Below are 18,172 nucleotides of genomic sequence, written 5' to 3'. Positions count from 1 at the left end.
ATACAAACCAATTGGTTGCCATTGTCATGTGGCCTGGTGTACATCTGCTTTATTACCATTCCCTGCTATTAGGCAATAAAAACTTTTCCAACTGATGCACACTTACTGATGTTGCATCAAGCTGTAATTATGCTAAAGTGATCTTAGACCAGTGGCAGGCAAGATGCAAAACCATTTTCAGTAGTATGGTGTGTGTATTGACTGTAGATTTTGGTTCTGGGTGGTTTATAGGTAAAATAGTCATTCAGAGAAACTGGAGCTGGGGCTCGTATCAGAGATCACAGTTGTTTGCATGTGAAAACCTCAATTCTGTCATTCCTACCTTTCGCTCAGAGATACCTTTCTGTGGAGATAAAGCTTCAGCAAAACAGCTTCCTTCTGTTTAGATTTATGGGGTAGCAGAGAATATATTTCCCAGTTAAGATCAGTAAATTCAGGAGCTACCGCTTAGTTCTGAGAGCCGGCTCTTTTTGCTGCTGAAAAATAAATAAACTTGTAGCACTTAGAGACATCACATCAAATCTCACGTGGCTTCTCATGAAGCAATTTATAGCTACCTTGTATAATTTGTATAGAAATGTTAAGCTGATCCCTGCTCCAGTGGCATCAACTGCTTAACCCAGGATGTAACAGCCTGTGACACCAAGAAAAAGCAAACCCTGTGTACAGTCTGGGGGAGGGGACTTTTCATAACAGAGCTGAATAAGCAGATTGCTCTCAGGAACTCTGATGGGCCATGTTTCTAGCTGCACAGCACTGTCCTTTTTCACAGGGGATGCCTAGATATCTCTTGAGCCAACAGAAATACAAAATAAACCAGTTTTGGTTTTTTTTCCTTACAATGTGCCTTTTTTTTTACACTCAGGGCCATTACAGGCTGTCACTCAGTTCCAGCTCCCCACAAGAAATGTCCTTGAATAGTTCAAGAGAAGCCAGAAAATTGTTGCTAAGTATTTTTTTTCATTCACCTCTAGAATTTTCCACATTTTCTCCAACATGTGTGAAGCCACTGGGAAATATGGTTAAATGAGTTAAGCAGACATCACCCATCTGTGCATCTCGGGGAAAATAAAAACAGTGCTGTCCCTCCGAGAGCTTTCTTGGTACATAACCAAAATCAGAAGAACAACCACACTCTAAAGCTAAACCTAGACAAAGCTATTGCAGGAAAAAAGGGATGAGCACTTTGAAGGAACTGCTTCTTCTGGCTTACCCCAATCTCACTGATGTGTGTTCTTTGCAGAATGTAAGGTGACCCTAAAACCTGTGCTCCTCCCAAATGCCTGAAGGCTACTGGACAGCTGAGAAAACGTGACTGCACATCATATTTGCTTCAGTCAGTGCTAAAAACCTGGTATTCAGTCTCAGCTCTGAATTTCAGTCCTCTCACAAGCCAAAACAATCACGTTGCTGCCTCCCCCGTTTGTATAAATGTTTTATAATTTTAGATAGAAGGCATCACAAGAACCCTACTTTTGCTCAAGTCTTGATTTACCCTTTAATATTGTTCAGTGCAGCTCCTTCTACTACTCAAGTAATTTGTAATTTGTATCTCTCAAACAGTTCCCACTTGGATTTCTCATGCACTGAAAAGTCAGATGCCTGACATTACTGTGTAAAGTTAAGTGCTTGGGGTTAATGAGTGGCATTAAATTTTATGAGGTCATGTCCAGTAGATGTTAAAAGAAGCTTAAGGGAACTTTATCACTAATAGAAATTAACGCTTAGCACAAAAAAAATGCCTGAGGGAGTTCAGTTCTAAGCAAAAATAAAATTTGTGATATAAAAACTAAAATATAGAGTGATTGTGATTAATGTAAACATTTCTGTTAGGTAATTGGTTACTTGTTGCAGTAAAAGAAATGAGACCCCACAGTTTGAAAGAATATTATTGTATTTAGAAAGCAATTAATGTTTCTAGTCAAATAAAGAAAATCTACATCACCTACAATATTTATATTCTTTCAGTAAACATATAACCTTTGGGGCTATATTTATCAAATAGTCGAGCCTCCACTTATTTACATTAGTTTTTTCTTTGGGCAAAATATGTTTTCCCTAGTGGAGTATGTTACTTTGTTTCATTAAACCTTTATTTCTACTCACATGCATTGCTTATATTCCAGACCAAATGAGTAAATTCTGTGTACTTAAGTCATCTAAGGTTTATGTTTTTGGGTGACTGATAGATGGCATGAAAATTCTGTTTCAAAAAGAAAATGGCTGCATTAACTTATGGATAGATTTGTTTTGCATAATTATGTGGGGAGCCATTCGGTAATTACACCAGTATTCACATGCTGTAATTTTCGTCGTCTTTATTCACTGTCATTCCAATGGCAGGAAATGGAAGCCTTGTTCAGACATAGACATTCTTTCTTGCTCTGTCTTACAACAGTATAGAGTGCTTTTTCAAATAATGCCTGTACCTGAGTAAGACAGCTATTGTATGGACTTTCACTCCCCTAGTATGCAGGAAAATTCAGCAGCTCCTCCAGGGTCTCTAGCACCTTGCTATGGATGTGCTGCATGACCTGGTGCAGACCCGTTCCTTTCAGGTCACTTGAGCTCTGTGCTGTCTGGATGCTGTGTTGGGGGGAACGGTGTGAAGCCTGCTGAGAATGCAGAGCTCTACTACTGAAGAGCCAAATCTCTGGTGCATAACTTGTTCTCGTCTCCAGCTTGACAGAGAGGTACCATGCTTGTCATAAAGCAAATCACAGCCATATCCTAAATTGAGGTGAAATGGAAGGAAAAGGGATAATATTTTAGACTTTCTAGACCCTCAGGACTGTTCTGTTAATCTCCAGATGGTTATTTTTGAGTTTAAATATGAATTACGTATGTGAAATGCCTTCTCACATTTTCCTTACGTGGTATTTGGTCAAAAAATGCAAAATCAAAAAGCTGAATCTCTCCAGTGCTGGGTGATGTTTTTGTCTTGCATAGACTGTTTTCTTTTTGGCTAAAAAATGTTTTTTTTTTAGAGAACTGAGGTAAATGTTGGGAAGAATTGACTACTAAATAATTTTTCCTATTATTGTGTAAATTAAATCATCAAACTTTTGAAAAACTTCTCTATAATCATTAGACACAGGAAAAATCTACTCATACTTGTCTCATTTGCATTTTAGAAGTCTCATATTTCTTATGTCTTCAAGTGCATTTTACTTTCATCCTTAGTTCCATTCTGATGTGCCACTAGGGATTGACACTACTCATCCTCCACACAGGAGGGCAAGGGTGGGGAACAGAAATCTGTGATGGATTACATACTTTTTAGCAAAAATGTTTTGTGGGGAGTTTTTTCCCCCAATATCTACAACAAAGTGATAGTTGTTTGACAAAGCACCTTGCACTGTAGCAAATAGAAGTGTTTTGTCATTCTTGCTGTCAATTTGATATATTTTTATATTCTGATGTAGCTGTGGACTTTCATCTCTTAGACGACTAGAGTTTACTGCTAGTGCATATATACCTTTGCTCTTCAAATTTTTCTAGATCTGTCATTCATAACATGCATCTGCTTTTGCACCAGCAAAGTGCACAGTTGGTACTCTCCAAATTGCCTAAAGGTTGATTTATAAGAATTTTGATTAAAATCTAGTGTTTTCATTATGCTTTGGCATATTTCAAATTGGCAACTTTAAAGCTCTAGCTCAGTACTTCTTTTATACTGTTTGGTGACATGTTTTTTCTTTGGAGAAATTTATAGAAAATGTAGGGTACTGCTCCATTTTAGGTTCTCTCAGTTATGGATCTTCTGGATGCACAATGTATTCCAAGAATTAATAGCCTTAATTAGACCTCAGTGGTAGTCCAGGGCTTTCTGGCTTCATCTTGTAGAACCAAGCTAGGCAGTTGTAAGCTCAGTTGTCCCTTCCTGGTACATATTACTCCTGTATAGTTAGTTTGATTAAGATAAGGACTGTTCCATCAGCAGCAGTAACATGCTTCAAGGGTTGAGTATTTGAGTCTTTGTGACAGTATTGGTTGTTTTCAGATTTTGGGGGTTTTTCTCAGATGCTTTGCCAGGTTGTCAGGTACTAGTACTGCCATCAGGTGAAGGTAACGTGATTTTTTTTTTTTTTTTTTTGAAAACGTGTGTTTCTGAATTGTGTTGCTTCTAGACTCTGCTGCTGTTGGAACAGGTCTTAAGTTTTATCCTGATAATTTTAAATGTGTTGCTTAGTTACATTATTAAAAACATGTTTACTTAATAGATGTGAGCAGGATCCTATTTCTAACTGATTTAATCTATTATTCTGCAATTTATGTTAATATAAATCCAGAGTAGCCTTTTGGACCAACAGATCTGTCTTCTTCCAGGAGTGCTAAGAGGAGTTGTGGTAGGGAGAGAGGAGGCTGCAGCTGGAAGGAGCTGGAAGTGCTAAGCTGGAGTGATGGGGATGCTGTGGGAGCCCAAGAGCCTCTCCCTGGCCCTGGACATTTTAGAGACTGGCAGCTTCCCACATTCCTTCAGATGGGACTTTCTTCAGCTCTTACTGTCTGCTTTTAAAACTGCAGCATTTCAGGAGAGTCCAGGCATTGCCCAGTCTTGCATCTCAGTGACAACTTCCTTACATGAAGCTTCTTGCCTGTTTCCTCTTCCTCGGAGCCAAACCCCGTGGTTTTGCTGGTGCCTCTCGGGGAAGTGCCAGCCCTTCACTGGATGCCAAGGAGCTCCTCTGCCCTTTAGTTTCTCGTGTGCCCGAATTTCTGTGTTTCCATTTATTCCTTTATTATTCCAAAATTCTTTTTATTCTTTCTGGTTACCTCCTAGCCATAAATGCTGTCTGTTTTCCCATCCCAGACAACAAGTAGCCAATTACACACACTGCACCACAGTAGCCACATGGATGCTTTGATTGCAGGCTGTCCCTCTTGGCATGCCTGTGCTGGGTGAAGGAAAGTGCTGTGATTTTCACGGTGCTCATAAACACATTTGCACTACAGAAAGAAGGTTCAGGGGAGCACATTTTGCTTTCAGGAGCCTTTCACATCCATCAGCAATGCTGTAAAGTCATCAGCCTGCTGCAATAGCATCCTTTGATAAGAAGCAGCAAAGCAAAGCTCTTTTTAACTCCTGGTCCTGGTTATCATGAGACCATCTCCCCAACTTTAGGAGGTGAGGCTGCATACCACTGCCACATGGCTCCCTGGCCAGGCTACCTTTTCTCCTGATAAACCTGTTATTCTCAGTTGAAAATCAGCTAGCTGTTTGTTGAAAGGGCAGTTCTATTTCAATAAAAGAGCACTTAATCCTTTCTTGTTTGTCTTCTACTATCATTTAATCTTGGAAAAACAACAGAATACTAGAAAACTCCTGATAATCTTTTTTGGTTCTTTTTTTTTTCCCCTAAACTCAATGGAATATGCATTACTGCTTTTGAATATGAAAATTAGACTATACATCCATATGATTTATTATCCCAAACAGAAGGATTGCAACAATATATAAGATAGAAATGTGGTTAAAAATAGGATGTAATTGAAGTTAGTTAAAGGACGATAGTGGCCTTCAAAGATGTAGAGATGATATGTTTTTCTTATTGTCAGTGTAAATGGTCTCTGGAGACCACCTTTTTATAGTGATTGTGCATGTCTAAGATTAAGCAAAGCTGCATGACCAGTGCTATCTCAGGAGGATGCTGAGTCATTAACTCATGTTTATTGCCTTTTGCCATCTTTAGTTTATTGCGATTTATAGCTCAAAGGCCTTTTAGGCTGTTTATAAGTTAAAATTAGCTAAATTCTTCTGGATGCAAGTGTAAGTCACTCAGCATTTGTATATCATCAGGGTGTAAATTCCTAGCAATGATGCTAGGCAGCTTCTAAGATTTTTTTTCTTTCTGTGCAAAGTCTAGTTATGCTGCTTGTCCCTAGTTAAACTGGATAACTCTATCCTGTTTTACTAATTTTGCCAATTTGTGATTTTGAAAAGAATTTGCTCAGTTAGAGATGATATCAAGTATACAGTTTCCATTTCAGTCAGACTACACCAAAATGTCTGTATCTTATCGTGGAGTCTTTTGAGTCACACTTCCTTGGATGACCTAGGAATTTGTGTAGGTTACACAGGATAAATGATCAGCCAGGCTATGTAGCTGATACAGGCTCTAGTACTGAGCATATGAACAGAAGTGGACATAATATACCATGGACCAAAGACAGGTGCACTGGGAGAAATAACTGAAAAACACTTAGAAGAATCACCTTTTACCTTACCCTGTGGATTTTTTTGTTCCAGTTGTATTGCTGCTGGTAGCAAATTCAGTTGAGGCATTACTGGACTAAATGTGTATCGACTTCAGTGTAGTCACATTTGCTTATATAAGCTAGTATTGTGTGCTTCCCACTAAATGGGAAGTCAGACTATTTTTCCATGTACATGCATTTTCTGAAGTGTTTAAATCACTATTTGCATCACAGTTAAACTTCTTTCCTTCCCATCATGCCTAGAGAGATTATATTAAAACACATCTGGATATAAAGTATTTGGGTTTTTGGTAACTTGGAATCACCTGGGAATTCTTCAGAAGCATTCGTATGAATTAGTTCAGTGCCCTTTGAGTAAAATTTCTTACTCTGTGTATTATATTGATTTTAGTTTAGAGTACAGTGTATAGCTCAGTCTATTTTTGTAAATGCAGAGGCTTCAACAGGAAAAGAAATATTATAAATAAGTCCCTTGAATGTACTTATTGTTGAATTTATTTTAAATTGAGCTGCATGGGACTACATTTCTTAAACACTGTGATGCTACATTCTAATTTCAGAATCAGTCATCTAGGCCCTTGTATATCTTTTCCCATCCACACTTTTTCACACATACATTTTACATGGGGAACAGTGGCATGTTAATTTACAGACTAACCTAATGACAGGGTTGGTGTTTAGATTTATGAACACTCAGAAGCAGTTTCGCTTAAAATGGAAACCCTCTTACTTTCATGTGTCTTGATTTAAACAGAAGTGCATAGACAAAATTGTTTCAAACGGAGATGTTGCTTGGAGAATACACTGAGTTTACTCATATATGTGTATACACATACGCAACTGATTTTATAAGCAAAGATCATGGAAGGTGCCACTTGTTTGTCGTAAGTCAGCAATCCAAAAGACAGGGTTTGAGCAACATGCGGTACAAGATCCTATCTCCAGAAGTTTTCTTTCCTTAATGGAAACCAGTGTGTCTGCCTATCATATTGTTGAAATAGCTTTCAACAGGGCTAAAACAGCCTTTGATTTTGCACCTTGGTGCCAGTGTTCCTAACCTACTTCCAAATGTGATCAGCTTTCACTATCACAGGATTGGTATCTCTGTGGGTATTATGTTGTGCTTTACAATTATGTTCCTTTAATAATTCAAATAAGATTAAAGGGGAAATAAGACTGTTAATGCTTAATATATTTTTTTATCTCAATACTGAAGATTAAACAAAATATTTCAGCCTAAGACTTTTATACTTCAAATGGCAAGTTCATTAGTTCATTTCACAATTCATTATCTTCATGTATCAGTAATTATCATAGCATATAGGTTTTTATTTCATTCATGGCAAAATATGGTATTTTAGGGCAGAGCTGATAAAACTAAAATGCTATCAAAAATCTGTGCTGCATGCGTTCAAAGTGTGTTTGCTTCTGATGCTAAGTGAACTTGAAGTGAGGGATAGAGAGCCAGGTTCCTACGTAAAAGATTGTTCACCTAAAAGTTGCGCGTATTTATTTCAAAAAACTGAACTTGCTCAGAGCTAAACCTTCTCCAACTTTCCGGCCTAATAATTATTTAATAAATACCAGGAGTGCGGTGCACTTAATTCTTTAGCTGAAGGCACAATTTACAGTTGCTGTACGCTGCTCCGAGCGCGCTCCGTTTAATCACTTGAAAGGATGACTTGAAAGCGTTGGATGCGCGGGGGCTGCGCTGCGCGGGGCCGGGCTGGGGTTGCGCGGGGTGCGGCGGGGGCTGCGCGGGGCCGGCCGGGCCGGGCCGGGCCGAGCCGCCCGGAGCCGAGCCGAGCCGGGCCGAGCCGAGCCGAGCCGGGCCGAGCCGAGCCGAGCCGAGCCGAGCCGAGCCGAGCCGAGCCCAGCCGAGCCGAGCCGAGCCGAGCCCAGCCGAGCCGAGCCGAGCGGAGCCGGCGGCAGCCGCGGCCGCCGCTTCCCAAACTCTGCAGCGCCCTCTGTCGGCGCCGCGCGGCAGCGCCCGCTGCCCGGCCGCGTCCCTGGCGCGGAGTGCCGCAGCTCCGCGACGTTTCGCTTCTTAAGCGTCTGCCTTAGGTAGTAAAATCTCAATTTGCCCTATGTTTGCGGGATTAGTTCTCCTTCTATTTTCTTGGTGTTTTTTTTCTCTCCTCCCGCTGCCATTTTGGTCTGTCGGCGGACCCAAAGCAGAAAGCTTCAGTCGTCTTAGGTTTTTTTGTATTTTGTTTTATTTTTCCTTTGCTGCAGAGATCCTCAAGACTTTCCAAACTGCATATTCGGTGCTGTAGAAATACAGATTGTCTGCTCTTTTGTAAACCTTTCAGTTGTCATACTGTTCTCTTTCAAAATAATAGAGGAGCTTGGAATCACCCATGCTAAAATTAAGAATTTATAACTGTATGGAACAGATGTTTTCATAAACATTTGCTATAATTAATTTCAACTAGGGGATTGAAGGAACAAAGCAGTTTTTCCCTCTTCAAAACTTTATTGCCTTTTCCCCATACAGCGAATTCAGAAATCTTTGCTTTAATATTGTTAATGAAACAAATTTGCTCCTCTGTTTGGTTTTCATTGTGAAAAAGCAAAGCTTAATTTGGACAAGATACAGGTCTTTGAGACAACAGAGAAATACCCTGTATTTCAAACATTGCATGTAAAGGCTTAAGCTACAGAGAGTAAGTGTTTAAGGTGCCTTTTCTGAGACCATACCTCTGTAGTGTTGATTGTGAGAGATGCCTACGTGTTAGAATAAATTTTATACAGATCAGTCTGATGAATATCTATCTGTGGAGTAACTAGTACAAAGGAATTTTACATTTGAAGAGTTGTGAACCTTGCTGTTAGAAAAAGCAAAGGAATCTCATGGTATTATATATAGTTTTAATGCATAGTAAAATGCTTATTGTATGTTGATTACCCCTTTATACTCACAATAAAGGACTGCAATCTGTTAAGCAATTTTTTTTTGCTGTTTGTGTTATATGACGAACACATTTTGACTAAAATTATTCTTTCATATTTGTATTGTCACTGTTTTCGAGAGGATATTGTTTGGAATTTATAATAGTTATGGGGCAGCATTTTGATATTATTGTGAAGAAGAAAAAATATCCATGCTTTATTCTTCCATTTTTTACTAGTTTTTGTATGTTATATCAATATCATTTGAGAAAAAAAAAAATGTTTAAAGTTTTAAAAAAAGAACAGCTTAATTGTTTTACACCTGAAAGAACCAGTGCAGCTGCAAGGATTTTTTGAGCAAACTAGAATTCCTGACTGATCTGTCATCTATAAAGTGTGCAAAGAAAAATAGGTAGCTGTCATTAAAATTACATTTCAGCTTTCAATAACCATTTAATGAGTAGCGTAATTATATAAGTATGGTACCTCAAGTACTTCACTCAATAATTAAAAATAATCTCATCTTTAAAGTGAAAGCGCTATAATTATTATTTGACTTAACCAGGACCACTGTTGTGATCTCCAGTGGCACCTCAGATTGTTCAAAGTGGTTTTGAAAGTACAAATTAAAATTGGATAAATCATTAAATTATTAAGCTTTAAATATGCTGAAAATTAATATAGCATGGAATTTTGAAGTTATGTTATAAGAATTGACAACCTTAGACTGCAAGCATAGATTTGTGTTAAAATTTGACTTGTCGCTAATCATAAAACACTGCATTAATGATAGAGTGTTTATATCAACTTAAATTTTCACAATGTTAAATAAATTTTGTGCTTTAACAACATTTTAACCTTTGATTAGAATACAAAGAAAAACATTAAGCAGAGTGCAAACAGGTCAGCAGAAGGATCTGTCTCCAGTATGACACTTGTAAGCAGGGAAAGGCACAGTTTGGTTACCTAAGTAGGATCACTTTTATCACAAAATCCTAAACTGCCAGCCATAAACCCTTTCATACATGACACATGATTGGTAAATTGGTTTGCACTATATAAATACATCTGTGTCCACATTCAGACGTGCATGTGTGTATGTATACATGCATGCAGAAATATGGATATATTTAAACACAATTCCTCAGTATCAAAATATATTCAAAAGAAAAAAAAATTTAGTTTGATTTTTTTTTAATTAGGTGTGCAACCATCAAGTAAGGCCATGTCACTCAAGCTTCATGACTTCGTGGACTTGCAGTTGGTTAGGACAGTACCCCCACCCTTTCTCCTTAAAAAGTCCAGTGCTGAAATTTTACATCTCACAGGAAATTGCTGTTTTCAAGACATAATGAAAGAGATGAGGGAGAAATGTCTGATCCCTGCATCATTCTTCACATGCTTTTTTACTCTTGCTGAGCACATGCTTCAGTTCAGTGTTCATTGTGCCTGGAGCATAACCGGAGTGTCTTCCCACCTGTGAATTGGGGCTTTGAAACGCTGTCCAGTTTCTTCTTATTACCTGAAGTGCAAACTGTGCACTGCTCCTTGAAAAAACTCTGCTGTGAGAAAGTCCTATCAGTTGAGTCACCATCCCTAGAGGTATTTAAAACACCTTTTTTTTTTTTTTTTTTTAAGATGTGGCACCTGGGGACATGGTTTAATGCTGAACTTGGCAGTGCTGGATTAGTGTTAGGCCTTGATAATCTTACACATCTGTTTCAGCCTGAATAGTTATGTGATTCTATCAGTACAATAGGCTGTTAAAAAATAAAAATACAAAAAAAATAGTGTGAAAGTTTCAAGACTTCTTGTTAAAATTTCTACACATAGTTTTCAGATAATCTTCGAAGTGAAGGCATCTTCCTTATTCTGGGCTGTTCCATTTTATGCTATGCCTGTAATCTCAAATACGTTCTTGACAAGATAACAGTTACTGCAAGTGACAAGCCCATGTGTTCTGGGTGAATCTAGTACCCTAGCAAGTGTGCAGTTTGTAGATCTTTCTCCATGCATCTTAGAAGTCTAAAGAAGCTACTATCTGAAATGGTTTTTTTTTATCTTAGTTAGGGAAAGTGTCAGTTTTGAGTTACACAGGTTCTCTTGAAACAGCCTTCAGCTGTGTCCAGCAGTGTCAGGCCCCAGCTGCCCAAGTCCCAGCTTCCTTTAGCCCTTGGTCTCTGTGCACAAGAACAGGCTTCACTAAAGTGAGGCAATTTCGGGAGAAAGTTTTCATTCTCAGGAGAGGGAGTTGCTACAGTTGAAGAAGGAGCAATCCAGGTAATTTTCAGGCCCTTTGGAGGGATACAGCCTTATTTTATTATTGTAATAAAGCTAGTAACTGCTCTAGTGCTGAAAGCCATACTTACTTTGATACAGGTGCTTGTTACAGTATTGCTCATTTCCCTTCTCTTTCCTCTGAAAGTGTGATAGGATTTATTCTACCTTTTTCCCCTAGCTTGTGCATTTGAAATTAGGAAAACTTTTCACAAGGTCTGTGGTAGGGTTACTAGAGCATCCTGTGTTTCTTTAGCAAAACCCTTCTTCCCATAATTGAGTTTCAGAAATAAATTAAAGATTAGTATTATACTGAATCAATTTTTCAAAGGGGATCACAGTTTTTGTTACTAGCATCATGAATTTTATATTCATAACTGTTTGGTATACATCCCAATTTTACCAGAACTTTGGGTCATTATCAGTGTAGAAGATAGAAGTGGTATATCTGTTTTACTGAGACTTCACCATATTTTTCAGGAGAAGTAACTGGAACTTCTAGGGCATGGATTCCCACAGTTTAATGTCATTAATCAGTGAAGCAGCAGTCTTATTTGTCCTCTTTATCACTAACTATAGAAACTTAATAGGATTTGCCAGAAAGCCTTTTGGGGAAAACTAGGTAAAATTTAGGGAGTCTTCTGTTAAGAAAATTAATACTTTGCTCTTTGCTTTATGATTTTGATCACTTTCAGTGAATGACAATCATCTTTCAAGGTGTCATAACAGACATACCCATCTTAAAGTGGGTAGAGCAAGGGAGCAATCACAGAAGGGTCTGTTCCAATAAATCCTGGGTTTGAGAGTTGAATACACGTCACCCAATCCACTTTTGGTAGCTGCTGCTAGTGATATGATGAGGCAGCAAAAGCAGCTCACAAAACGTGCCTAAACAGTAACTTGTATAATTATGAGATTTATTAGCAATAGGTATACAACTAAAATGCAAAGGTATTTTGGCTATTATTTAAATACAGGAAATTATTGTCTCCAGAATAAAGCAAGCTAGAATTAGAGTAGTTTGTGAAGAACAGCTCAGTGGATGTAGCAGACCCAGGATCCCACCAGCTGTGGAGATCCTGGTAAAAGAACAACTATTATCCTTGTTTTCTTTGCAAAGTCCTGTTCGCTTTTCAAGCAAGACAAATGATTTTGTTGAAAGATGATAAAATCCATGCATTTTTTGAGATAAAGTTCATTCTTCAGAGAAGAGGAAGATTATGTTGCTATTCTTGAAAAGACATACTTTTTCAGTATATCAGCTTAGCATTGTGAGTAAGATGGTTTTTTTTTTAAGTCTGACTAGTGGTAGGTGAATGCTTAGTTTAAGTACAAATGAAGTGCAGTAGTGCATTCAGGACCTATTTTGATGTGCTGTGTCCCTGCAGCACTTGCCCACTATCACTGCACCTGGCCTATGGCTTTAACAGAGACTGAACATAGTTCAGTCATCTCTCTGAATGCTCAGGATCAGATGTGGAGATGGGTAATATATGAAAAAGCGTATTACTGAAAATTGTCCCAATATGGGAGACTATTTTACAAGCTATGAGGAAAAAAATGAACAGATGGTTATTAATAACGGGAGGGTCGGCTTCTGGATGAAATATCTGGTGTTGTTAATTTAGTTAAATTTAGTAAACAAAAAGTAGATTGATTAAGTAGGATTTCCATTTTCAAAATAAATGGAGAGAGCTAATCAGTGAAATCAACTGGACTGAGTGATCTTAGACTAAGATGTAGTAGAGGTTTGGGATTTATTTTAGACAAAGATACAAAAGTTAATAAAACGCCGTGCATTCCAAATTAGATGAGAAAATAAACACTTGGAAGTTCTATGCCAAAGTGAATGATTAAGTATGATTAAGTATTTTTTAAGGAATGTCTGGAATAAGCAAAGATCCTCAAAAAAACAGAAAAACAGCTTGATCTGCAAAGAAGGCCACATCCTGGATATCAGAAAGTGCGGTCTTATAGCAACAATCAGCAAAAATTAAGTTGAATCAGATCATAAGATGAGAATTTAAATACACAGGAAAATATTACTTGACTATGTAAAGAAGCTTGCTAAGAAAGAAAACTAGGAACCATTCTGCAGTGTGAATGGACAAATGATGCAGCTGGATAAATGTAATCCAGCTCTGGTCTGAAAAAGAAAACATTCAATTTTCAGTAAAAATAGAATTTCAGGCATAGGCCTGAAAATAAATCAATAAAATAGATGGGAGTATTGAGTAGATACTGTAAATTAGCAGAGCTAATAATCTGACTTGCAGACTTCAAGAATATTGACAAATGCTGCTGCATGGAACATTTTTTAGTACCTTAGTTCATGGCTGATGAATGGAAATGTCGTACCTGTACGTAGATTAACAGGGGAAAGAAAAGTGATAGCAAAGCACCTGCATGGGCTGACCATTATCTGTGCAGGGCTTTAAAAAAGTTTTTAAGAAAGAAGTAACAGAGGAAAGCAAAGCAAATGGCATAATTTTTATTGCAGGTTTTTTTGTTAAATGGGACATTGTGGCCAGCTAACCTGCTCGCTTTTCAAAATACACGTTCAGGAAATACATTCGGTCTGTCTGGAGCTTAGTAAACCATCTGATGCAGTGCCACAGGAGATGCTGTGAAATAGAAAGGATGGGGATTACTGAAGTATAGTAATTCTAAGATGAATAAGAGAAATGCAAATTTTAAAGAAAGAATTCCTTTTTGTGAAGCTTGGGGTTGAACCAGTCTTGTCCTATATTTTCATTAATTGTTTTGCCACAGAATGAGAGCTGATAGACTTTTATTAAGTAAAATTATTGGAAAGTAATATCTAGTGCTAGTACAAACAGAGTATTCAGGCAGGATTGGTCCTTTCTGAAGGAAAGAGGACTGCAAATAGCATGACATTGTATGAACTACAGTATTGCACTAGAAAGATTTCTTAGTGTAAACTGAAAACTTTTTTTCATGAATAAAAAATGGAGAATTAATGTGCAGGCATGTTTGGTTAAGGATGGCTGTGAAACTGCAAGATGGAGTGGCATGAATGTCATCTGCATTGAGCAAGATTTGTTTGATAGAAAAGAAAACCACTGTCCAAATTATCAGCTCTGAACTTTTAGTATGCTACCTACAACTCCTGTCCCTCCTTTCCATGTATAAGAAGGACTGAGTTAAAGAAAATGGGGAATATGAAGCCTAATTTCTAAAAATGACTGCAAGAACTTGATTTCAGTCAGCAGAACAGAAAACAGAGTTGTGCAGTGCTACCTGTAAATTAACTAAGGAGGCACACAGGGACATCGACGAATTATGAAGCTAAATGACAGTGTAAGAATAAACAATATAAAACAGGACAAGAATAAATTTGCTTTGAAAAATGCATGACTCCTGGCTTTTAGCAGTCTTTCAACAGATGTAGTTATAGAAGGAAAATTTCCTTGTAATCCTTGATTTCTAGCACATCACTGCTCCATGTATCAGCAGCCCACAGGATGTAAAATAAGATGTTTGGCAGACATCTTAATAGGTACTTTCATGGAAGCTTTGAACTTGTGCTGTGACCAAAGGGGAAAAAAAAAAAAAAAACAAAAAAAAAACACCCCACCAAAAAACTGATATCACAAAAGTCAGCTCAGAATTTTTCACAAAGCAGATGAACTTTTAGATTTTTTTTTACTTGATGTTGGTAAAATCAAGCTCATCTACTATTATGGTGTACTTCTGTAACTCTATACTAGTTAAATTGTGTTTAATAGTTTAAGAAGAACCTCAATCAAAACTTTTTTAAGTCATATTAAGTATCAGATTTTCAGAACTTTCAGACTCTAATTTGAACTTGGAGGCTAGTTAAGATGGCTGTAAGAATTTGGAGAGACAAAGTTGAGATTTGTCTGTGTAAGCTTTATGTGAGTTTTGTTGTGACTGAAGTTACCATATGTGGTCAAATTAGTTGTAGTTGTCATCCATAATGTGCTCATATCAAAGTTCGTCTTACAACAAAGGTGTTTTCTCTTATTTTTGTATTAGGAGGATCAAATGAAAATGGAAGCACACCCCCCACCTCAGATTCAGATGGAACTTTTATTTCTTACAGGTTGGTAATTTTTTATATTTATTTTCTAATTTTAAGAAGGTTGATTACAAGAAGCATATAATCTATTTAAAGCAAAGGAACAGGTTGTATACTTTAGAAGGATTGTAGAATCTAAACTGGAACAGTAACAAAAGAACATGAAGTATTTATTTAAGAAATGATCTAAAAATTTGTTTTCTGGGTTATTGGTTTTTTTTCAAAAGTTGTTCAAAATGCTTAACTGATGAAAGTACAAGATATTTGAAAGCCTAAACATTTTTAAGGTTGTTTTTTGTGGGTTTTTTCCTCCAAAGTATTCAATTAAAGAAACTCACAGCAACTAAGCTAAATGTTGAAATATTCAACTCACCAGTGATCACCTTTCTGATCTTCTCCAAAGTAACTGGATTTCCTCATTATTTCATGTCAAAAACCAAGCCAAGATTAGTTAAATTTGAGATTATTTGACAGGAAAATAATATTCAGTTTTGTTGGCTGTAAACACCAGTTAAAGAAACTTTTTTCAGCAATGTCATTGAGTTTGAATCTTGCTTGGGTACATACCAGAGGGTGTCTTGTACTTGAAAGCACAGAAAGTTAATCAGCTGGTGTGCACTTTCATCTTCCACCCTGCAAAATACTGACTCTGCTACAAAAAATCGTTTTCCTTGTGACTAGTAAATTAATAGTATGATGTGTGCTAACCAGAAGGATTGCATCTGATTTTCATATTTAAGTATGGTAAAACAAAACACGCTTACCACATGATTATTTTCAAATAATTTAGTGGACTGTGTTGGTTGGCATTTTTTTTCGGTTTTGGTTTGTGCTCTGCTGGAATCTCTGCTTCAAAGAGGTGCAGTCAGGCAGGAGGAACCTGCCTGTTGGGCTTGTCCTGCTTGCAGCCGGCTGGGTGGGGAATGTTGTGCCATGGTGCAGGGAATGAGCTGTGCTGGTCACGGGGAGCCTCAGGTGTGGGGTGCCAGGGAGGGACACAGTGCTGGAGAACCTGTTGCAAGCTGGAGACAGAGCCATTGCCAAGGAGAGCGAGGAGCAAACAGCTTGGTCTGGAGCATGTTGAAAAGAAAGACTTTTTGTAAGGACCTAGAGGGAACAGCAAAGAGTTTCCTGCGATTCAAACACCCAGAGGAAGTTTCTGGACTAAGAGCAAGGTTGGAACAAAGGGTGTGCCTGCAGGGACAAAGTGGGACTGGGGTGGGTTGATTTAGGTATCCTTACAATTTTCTTTATCCTAATAGGCTGACTCTAATGAGACCTACTTTGTGATGATGTAAAACTCTTTTACGGTAGTTAGCATAGCCACTTTGATAAAACATGTTAGAAGATCCATTTGAGAGTTCTGCATTACTCTGTTTCTTGTCATATTTGTGTTTTCTGCATGCAACATCCTGTCTAAGTTAAAAGAAGGGCCAAAAAATACCAGCCAGGATAACCTTCATGTTTTTCAGGTGAGAAGCATGTGTAGATAGAGAGACCACAAATCAGTCTCTCAAAAATAGGCAAGATACAATTTAACCAGATCAGCAAAAGAAAGCTGAGAGTGCTCTCTGCCATTAAAGCCAGGAAACTTATTCCTGAAAATTGTCAACTCAAGAGCACCAGCTGTTGTACCTGCCAAGTGGCAACACTTGAAGAAGAAGCAGCCAGCGTTAGCTAGACTTTGGTTCCATGAGAGTGCGAGCTGTGGAGCTGGAGTCTGAGCCCTTCTTGTCAGCCCTGCTCCACTCAGGCAGTAGCACTTAGCTCTCAGGGAGCTATCCAGGGAGCTAACCCAGCCCAACCTGTTCATTCTTCCTTGGGAGAGCTTTCTGATTACTTCTTCCTGCCAAAGCTTCCCATGGTATCAGTGCCAATGCAGGGAATGTAACTAGCATGGACTGCCATTGGGAGGACAGAGCCTGGTACCTTTTACCTAAATCAGCCTAAAGCTTAGTGACTCTTTAATGCTCCACAGATTAAGTGGAGGTTAAAGCTGGTCTTTGTATCTATGTATTCCTTAGTACAAAGTGCATCTAATAAATACGATGTTGGCTACAAGTTCCACTGAATGATGCTCATATTCTGTCAAAGAGCCCAACTTAAGAAACTGAAGTTAGTCTTTTAGAGGGGTCCCATATCTCATTGCTAACATATTATTGATATAACAAAGGCAAAATAGTAAAAGAGATATATGTGTGTATGTGTATTGGGGAGGTGTGTAGGTATACATATATATAAAAGTAACTTCTGGCTTTTCATAATTGGCAAGCTATCACTGTTATTTAGTAGTAGTGCTTGAGATGTAAAATGTGTATTTGTTTCTCAGTGGCAAATTATTCCTATGATCTAGTGCGACTGGCTGTAAATTTGATGGCTGGGTTGGATATTGTTTTGATAGTTACAGTTCTGGACTGCATGTTAAGTAAAATTGAACATGTAAAACCTTATGAAAGACAAAAAGTGAATCCTAAACTATCTTGAAAATTAATGATGGTAAATGGTTGTTATTTATTTAAGGACTCATTAGAAATTTTGACCTACTTTAGGATAGTGTCAAGGATTATTGTTTTAGTAAGTTAGTAATTTGGTAAACCTAATGATGGTCTTGTTTACCCAATGCATTTCAGTCTATCATATTTTAAAAGGACCAGCTAGTGAACTTTTGCCCTAAAAGAGGCAACGACATCTTTGAATCATGGTAGATGTCATACATATGCA

At 37.9% G+C, this 18,172-nt stretch overlaps 1 protein-coding gene across 10 annotated transcripts in view; it reads left to right on the top strand.

Annotated features, from left to right (window-relative positions):
• Positions 1 to 18,172, top strand: part of TBC1D5 (TBC1 domain family member 5) — a 317,122-nt gene that overhangs the window by 145,934 nt on the left and 153,016 nt on the right. For all 10 annotated transcript variants that reach the window (XM_032746741.3, XM_030264948.4, XM_030264947.4 and 7 more), the window contains one exon: positions 15,409 to 15,475. In XM_032746741.3, coding sequence (XP_032602632.2) covers positions 15,409 to 15,475 — 67 coding nt within the window. The remainder of the gene's footprint in view (positions 1 to 15,408; positions 15,476 to 18,172) is intronic.

This window comes from Taeniopygia guttata, chromosome 2, assembly GCF_048771995.1.
Source record: "Taeniopygia guttata chromosome 2, bTaeGut7.mat, whole genome shotgun sequence".
NCBI lineage: Eukaryota > Metazoa > Chordata > Aves > Passeriformes > Estrildidae > Taeniopygia > Taeniopygia guttata.
This window is presented reverse-complemented; position numbering and strand designations above follow the sequence as displayed.